This window comes from Mustelus asterias, chromosome 2, assembly GCF_964213995.1.
Source record: "Mustelus asterias chromosome 2, sMusAst1.hap1.1, whole genome shotgun sequence".
In the NCBI taxonomy this organism is placed as follows: Eukaryota; Metazoa; Chordata; class Chondrichthyes; order Carcharhiniformes; family Triakidae; genus Mustelus; species Mustelus asterias.
Genome location: NC_135802.1, coordinates 5388254 through 5395905, shown reverse-complemented (window position 1 = coordinate 5395905; position 7652 = coordinate 5388254). Strand labels below are relative to the sequence as shown.

The following is a 7652-nucleotide window of genomic DNA, read 5'->3' as shown; positions in this document are numbered from 1 at the left end:
AACAGAGGGATCTGGGAATACAGGTATAGAATTCCCTAAAAGTGACATCACAGGTGGATAGGGTTGTAAAGAGTGCCTTTGGTACATTGGCCTTTATAAATCGGAGTATCGAGTATAAAAGTTGGAGTGTTATGGTAAGGTTATATAAGGCATTGGTGAGGCCGAATTTGGAGTATTGTGTACAGTTTTGGTCACCTAGTTACAGGAAGGATGTAAATAAGGTTGAAAGAGTGCAGAGAAGGTTCACAAGGATGTTGCCGGGACTTGAGAAGCTGAGTTACAGAGAGAGATTGAATAGGTTGGGACTTTATTCCCTGGAGCGTAGAAGATTGAGGGGAGATTTGATAGAGGTGTATAAGATTTTGATGGGTATAGATAGAGTGAATGCAAGCAGGCTTTCTCCGTTGAGGCTAGGGGAGAAAAAAACCAGAGGGCATGGGTTAAGGGTGAAAGGAGAAAAGTTTAAAGGGAATATTAGGGGGGCTTCTTCACGCAGAGAGTGGTGGGAGTGTGGAATGAGCTGCAGGATAAAATGGTAAATGCGGGGTCACTTTTAACATTTAAGAAAAACTTGGACGGGTTCATGGATGAGAGGGGTGTGGAGGGATATGGTCCAAGTGCAGGTCAGTGGGACTAGGCAAAAAATGGTTCGGCACAGACAAGAAGGGCCAAAAGGTCTGTTTCTGAGCTGTAATTTTCTATGGTTCTATGAGATGCTCAATTTCAGCATTGTTTTTATCAAACCAGTTCTGATGCTTGTGCTTGGTGGGACTGAGTATCTTATAAGCTGTGGTGTACACAGTATCCCATAGGGTAGCCTAGGTTTCCTCGATGTTGTCTGAGGGGATGTGAAAGTCATTTAGCCTCTTCTCTAAATCATCAGTGAGCTGCCATTGATGTAGTCGATCTTCAGTCTTGAGATGTTCAGATGCTTGGGAGTCTTCTTCTCTTCAGAGCATCGCTTTGGCTGAAAGTTCAGACACATTTTGCAGATGACAAGTCTGTGGTCAGTCCAGCAGTCAGCACTAGGCATGGTCGTAGTCCCCTGACATCCTATCTGTCATTCTCCCTGTCAATGGCATAGATGATGAGATGCTAATTCCCAGAGTGAGGGTGCTTCCAGGACATCTTATTTCAGTTTGGGAGCTGGAAAACTGTGTTGGTGAAAGAAGCTCATGCTCAGTGGAGAATTGCAGGAGTAGAAGACTATTGCTGTTGCCTTTCCCAACTCTGTTTTTACCGAGAAAACCTCCCCAGGTTTGGTGATCTGTGCCGACTCTGGCATTAAAGTCACCAAGTAGGATCCACTTGTCTGACTTTGATGTCACTTTTGTCAGGGAGTGGAGGACTCAATAAAATTCACCTTCATGTCTTCAGGATTGGTCATTGTGAGGGCATATGTGCTGATGATGGTAGCTTGCTTCTTGCCTGCCAGTGGGATATTGAGTGACATGAGGCGGTCATTTAAACCCTTCGGAAGGCTGGTCAGCTTGTTAATTTTTGAATTTGAAGTCCACACCCGCCTCGTGCCAGTCCTCTTTGGCTCGACCACTCCAGAAGAATGTGTATCCTGCCCCTCTTTCTCCGAGTTGACCTTCCTCTGCAAGGCTGAGTGGGGCAATGTCAACTATGTATCGGGCGAGCTCTCTGCCCACTAGGACAATTCTCTGTTCTGGTTTATCAGCTTGGATATTGTCCAGGAGAGTGCAGACATTCCATGCACCAAAGGTGAGATTTGTCACATTTACTTTCTTTTTCTTTTTGATATTGCTACGACTAAAGTGGAAAGCCTGCCAGCCATGGCAAGCTAGTCAGGTTTTGGTGATGGTTTAGGTGAAGCTGGCAAGGATTTAGTGAAGCAGGCAATGTTAGGGGCACCTTTTCTTGCCACTTCCTCAGACTAAGGAGGTGAGCAGTGTGGTCCTGAAAAGGGCTGCTCAGTCACTGAGGCGGCGACCAGTTTTCACCACTGCTTTGGTTCAGTGAAAGACCACCCTATAGCCTGAGCAACCTGTGTTCAGGTTTGTGACTACATCTCCCAGTGAATCACACCTGCTGCTTCGTTGCTCACCCATCACCACAGGACTGGCATTTTGGATGATAGATGTATGAAGGTGACTTGCACGTCATTTAGATTGAAATGAGGGAGAATTGTGCACCATTGGCCTCATTCTCCACTCCCACATTCAGCTGCATCCAGTGGCTGGACAGATTACAGATGGCTGGAGGTAGAACAGGGTGCAGTGGATGACCAGGACATCTTCAGTGCCTTGTCCTGCTCTTTGTGTTCCACAACACAATGCTGATTCTGTCTTTCAGCCCATTGAACATGTTAGTCGTTTCCTTCCCGCAGTTCACCAGAAACAGACTTCACATGCTCAGGTAGACAAGTCCTGTCTCAAAGAGGGCAGAAGCCTATCGGCTACCCTCACATAGTTAAGGCTGCCCATTGAGGTGGTATCCTAGGATGTGGCTGCAGTTGCATGCAAACAGCTACTTGGAGCCACAGGTTGGGCCCAATAGAACCATAGAAACCCTACAGTGCAGAAAAGGACCATTCAGCCCATCAAGTCTGCACCGAGACTCTGAAAGAGCATCTGACCCAGGACCACCACAACCTGCCCTAACCCCATAACCCCATGCATTTAGCATGGCCAATTCACCTAACCTGCACATCATTAGAGTGTGGGAGGAAACTGGAGTACCCGGAGGAAACCCACACAGACATGGGGAGAAGGTGCAGACTCCATACAGTCAACAAAGGCCAGAATCAAACCCAGGTCCCTGGAGCTGTGAGGCAGCAGTGCTAACCACTATGCCGCTATGCCACCCTAATGCAGATGAATAGTTCCATGAAGAACATGTTCCCCTGACAGATACTAACCACTGCCATGACATCCCATACACCCCTGTGGAAGTCCCTAAGAAGAAGCCTGTCAAACTCAGCAGCCAGAACAGCGAGTGCACAGATTTTCTCTTTCAGTTGAGATGGGACTCTTAACCAAGGCACCAAAAGAGATTCCTGTTCTTCTTCACCAGCTGCCAGAGGATCTTCAATATTCAACTAAGCAGGCAAAAGGAAGTTTCAGTTTACCATCTGGTCTGACAAGCAGATCTCTGGCAATGCAGCACTCCTTCACTTCTGCACTGAGTTGTTATGCTGGGCTATTTGTTCAATTCATGCAGAGAAGGCTTGAACTCATAAACTCCGGACTGAAGAGACAGAACTACTGACGGACACAAATGCTATGGGCTGTTGAGGCGCTATCCTGGATACGATCAGCACAGTGCAGGGAATCAAACCTCTTTGATCCATAAGACCATAAGACCATAAGACATAGGAGCGGAAGTAAGGCCATTCGGCCCATCGAGTCCACTCCACCATTCAATCATGGTTGATTTCAACTCCATTTACCCGCTCTCTCCCCATAGCCCTTTATTCCTCGAGAAATCAAGAATTTATCAATTTCTGTCTTGAAGACGCTCAACGTCTCGGCCTCCACAGCCCTCTGTGGCAATGAATTCCACAGACCCACCACTCTCTGGCTGAAGAAATTTCTCCTCATCTCTGTTCTAAAGTGACTCCCTTTTATTCTAAGGCTGTGCCCCCGCGTCCTAGTCTCCCCTGTTAATGGAAACAACTTCCCTACGTCCATCCTATCTAAGCCGTTCATTATCTTGTAAGTTTCTATCAGATCTCCCCTCAACCTCCTAAACTCCAATGAATATAATCCCACGATCCTCAGACGTTCATCGTATGTCAGGCCTACCATTCCTGGGATCATCCGTGTGAATCTCCGCTGGACCCGCTCCAGTGCCAGTATGTCCTTCCTGAGGTGTGGGGCCCAAAATTGCTCACAGTACTCCAAATGGGGCCTAACCAGTGCTTTATAAAGCCTCAGAAGTACATCCCTGCTTTTGTATTCCAAGCCTCTTGAGATAAATGACAACATTACATTTGCTTTCTTAATTACGGACTCAACCTGCAAGTTTACCTTTAGAGAATCCTGGACTAGGACTCCCAAGTCCCTTTGCACTTTAGCATTATGAATTTTGTCACCGTTTAGAAAATAGTCCATGCCTCTATTCTTTTTTCCAAAGTGTACGACCTCGCACTTGCCCACGTTGAATTTCATCAGCCACTTCTTGGACCACTCTCCTAAACTGTCTAAATCTTTCTGCAGCCTCCCCACCTCCTCAATACTACCTGCCCCTCCACCTATCTTTGTATCATCGGCAAACTTGGCCAGAATGCTCCCAGTCCCGTCATCTAGATCGTTAATATCCGTGTGATCCGTGTGATTCAACCATGAATATGAACTCGAGGCGGTCTTGGAAAAAAAGGAGGGAGGAAAAATGGAGAGTGCGGCGACAACAAACGAAAAATTGAATTAGTCTGGCGTAATGTGGATCCCCAGAGAATTTTTGATGGACTGAATTAAGCATTTCCATTTACCACCTGATCGCGACTGTATAAAACCTACAGCTGCTGACCTCACAGCCTGTAGAATTCATTCTCATCCTTCAGCCAGCCTCAGGAAGCGGTGGAGCAGAGAGCAGCGGAGAGCTGTCCACAGTGCTGAAACTGCAAAGCGGGACTAACCCAGTGCGAGGAGCCTCTGGGAGCTGTCCACAGTGCTGAAACTGCAAAGCGGGACTAACCCAGTGCGAGGAGCCTCTGGGAGCTGTCCACAGTGCTGAAACTGCAAAGCGGGACTGCCCCAGTGTGAGGAGCCGCTGGGAGCTGTCCACAGTGTTAAAATCAAAGCCGAGGCTCTCCCATCCCAGCACAGGCGCTGCTGCTGGGAGCTCTCCAGTTCTGAAACTACAGCCCGGGACTCTTTACCTCCTCCCCCCACCCCCGCCCCCTCCCCGCCCCCCCCCCCCCCCCCACCCCGCCAACTAAGCAAGCGTACAGAATCGCTGTCCAGTGCTGAAAGTACACCCTGCTCTCTGCCCCACTCGGATCTGCAGAAGGAAAACATGCCCCGCTCCTTCCTTGTCAAGAAAGTCAAGCTTGATGATTTCCCATCTCCTACAACCAGCATCCCATCGCCGACCTCAGACTACGATAACGCTTATGGCAGACGCGCCGCCAGTAACGTTGGAAGCCTCACTGCCCGATTGCACGAAAAAGGTAAATGCTTCCCGTCCTTTGATCTGTTGCTGTGCCCTGCACCAGCGTTTCTCAGTCTCTCCGTTCTCTACACTGCATTTACAAAGATTAACACCAAACATACGCGGAAAAAAAATCTCCCGGCTGGAATAACTGCATCAGGGATGTGTGCAAAAATAAGCCTCTGTAAGCATTTTACGCATTGCGTGTAATATTTTGAGGTATTTATCCAAGAATTATGTTTTCATTGATTGCATTGTTCCTTGATGCGGTCCCCTCTCGCTTTTATTTTTTTAAAATAGGTGTTCTCTAATTTCAATGTATACTTTTGTCAAACCTTTGGACACCGGCCGCTTTCCTGTTTTATAACGGGGGAGTTTAAAAGCGAGAGAGAAATGCGAAGAGGTAACAACCTCGCGTGTAGCAACTGGCTGCACCTAGAGGCAGAGGAGAGAAAGTTGGAAAAGACTGCAGTACATATCTGAGCGCAAGCGATGGTCTGCCGGCACCTCGGTACTCCGTTCCTTGCTCCGACTGCCAGGAACCAATCTTTGTGTAATATATTATTCATAACAATACAATCATGCTTGTTGCATCTTCAGTCAAATGAAATTCAAACAAAAATCGATTCTAAATCCTGACTTACACTTGTCCCTCAAGCTTTGACTCCGGCTCTAGCTGTTAACAAAGGGATCTCTGTGTGCGTGTGTGTTGATGTGTGTGTTTTGGTTTTATTTCACAATATATCTCTCATTCCTGCGATGGTCAAGATAGCTTTATTGAGTGCTGCATACGCGGCCGCGTAGAGCCATGGACCATGCTGTCCCTTGGCGTTGCAATGTTTGCTTAAGGACACAATGGGACTTCATTGGCAGGGCTTTGTAATCGCAGGCACCGTGCAGTCTATCTCGCTGACCCAATGTTGCGTCTAAATTGGATTTTACATCTGACGGTGTTACAAAGGCAGAGAGACTAACAGCTTGTTGATCGTTCTGAGATCGACTTTCCTTCACTGGAATGCGGCCCTGTCCCCATCAAATGGCCAATCTCCCGCCATGGGCGCTGTGGTGGCTGTTATTGTGTGTGTGTGTGAGCGTGTGCTTAAAAGGAATTAAACGCAGTTATTTTATATATTGATATACACAGAAACTGCAACTCGGAGCTAAATGCAATGTGCGTGTTATTGGCTGCTTTACTGTGAAGTCATTTGGCGAGGCGGGTTACATTTATAGCGCATGGGCCCTAGCTTTTGTCCCCAGTTGTAATGTTACTAAAAATAAATCGCAAACTGCAGTTTGCTTGTTGCGGTATATAAATAGCAAAGACTGCAACAAAAAAGGAGGCTGTATTTAAGGACATGGTGATTTCTGCCGTGACCTCTAAGTGAACAAAGATCCCCATCTCTCTCTCTCTCTCTCTATTTTTCATCGTCAGGATATATCAGTGACTATATCACGCCTTCCGTTTATGATGGAGATCCGCAGAACGCGATTAAACTCTCTTCGGCCGAGCCTATCTATGCAACGGTTCACGGTGAGTACGGAGTCCCGGACTCGGAGCCACCAGACAGCCCACAATCGGGGATTACAACCGGTTACATCAATGGGGACGCGGCGGTGAGCGAAGGCTACACGGTGGATGCTTTCTTCATCACTGACGGCCGCTCTAGGAGGAAAGCCATCGCCGGCCCCAGGAACACAATCCAGCGCCATACATGCAACGAGTGCGGGAAGACGTACGCCACATCCTCCAACCTGAGCCGGCACAAGCAGACCCACCGCAGCCTGGACAGTAAGATGGCCAAAAAGTGTCCGACCTGTGCCAAGGTCTATGTCTCCATGCCAGCCATGGCCATGCACCTCCTGACCCACGACCTCAAGCACAAGTGTGAAATCTGCGGCAAAGCCTTCAGCAGACCCTGGCTCCTCCAGGGTCACATGCGGTCCCACACGGGGGAGAAGCCGTTCGGGTGCGCTCACTGTGGCAAAGCTTTCGCTGACCGCTCCAACCTCAGAGCCCACATGCAAACTCACTCAGCTTTCAAACACTTCAAATGTAAACGGTGTAACAAGACCTTTGCTCTGAAGTCCTACCTGAACAAGCATTATGAATCCGCCTGTTTTAAAGGCGCTGTCCCGGTACTGAACGCAGTCGAAGCCTGATCTTCACCTCCCCTTGTTCCCTCCCGCCCACCCCCGGCCCTTCCATCCCTCTCCTATCTACTACCCCAAACTCCTCAAACATAAAGGAACCCTGAAAAAGCCCCAGAGGGGAGAAATTGCGTTAGAGCACATCTAAAAAAAATATTTTCTATAAGAAAGAACTGAAGACAAATAATACCTTGCTTGCGATCTTCGAACAAACTGTATACAGAGCAACTTCCTAGCTCAATCTATAGAGAACACTCCATCCTTGCCAAATTACCCGCTGAAATTCAGTGAGGGCAGTAAAGGTGTTTGCAACTATTGAGAGGTCAAACCTTTTTTTAAAAAAAAAGAGAAATCGGAGGACAATAATGTACTTTTGCCAACGACCA

At 47.8% G+C, this 7652-nt stretch overlaps 1 protein-coding gene across 1 annotated transcript; it reads left to right on the top strand.

Annotated features, from left to right (window-relative positions):
• The first annotated feature begins 4983 nt into the window (after positions 1 to 4983).
• On the top strand, positions 4984 to 7278 carry scrt1a (scratch family zinc finger 1a). Its single transcript, XM_078227524.1, has 2 exons — positions 4984 to 5137; positions 6551 to 7278. Exons 1-2 carry the CDS (start codon positions 4984 to 4986, stop codon positions 7276 to 7278), a joined length of 882 nt encoding a protein of 293 aa, XP_078083650.1.
• The last annotated feature ends 374 nt before the right edge of the window (positions 7279 to 7652 follow it).

What these genes read in the sequence shown, in the direction of transcription:
- scrt1a (XM_078227524.1), top strand. Translation starts at nt 4,984, where the DNA reads ATGCCCCGCTCCTTCCTTGTCAAGAAAGTCAAGCTTGATGATTTCCCA. An exon ending in TGCCCGATTGCACGAAAAAG is followed by an intron (nt 5,138 to 6,550) that starts GTAAATGCTTCC and finishes TTTCATCGTCAG; the next exon opens with GATATATCAGTGACTATATC.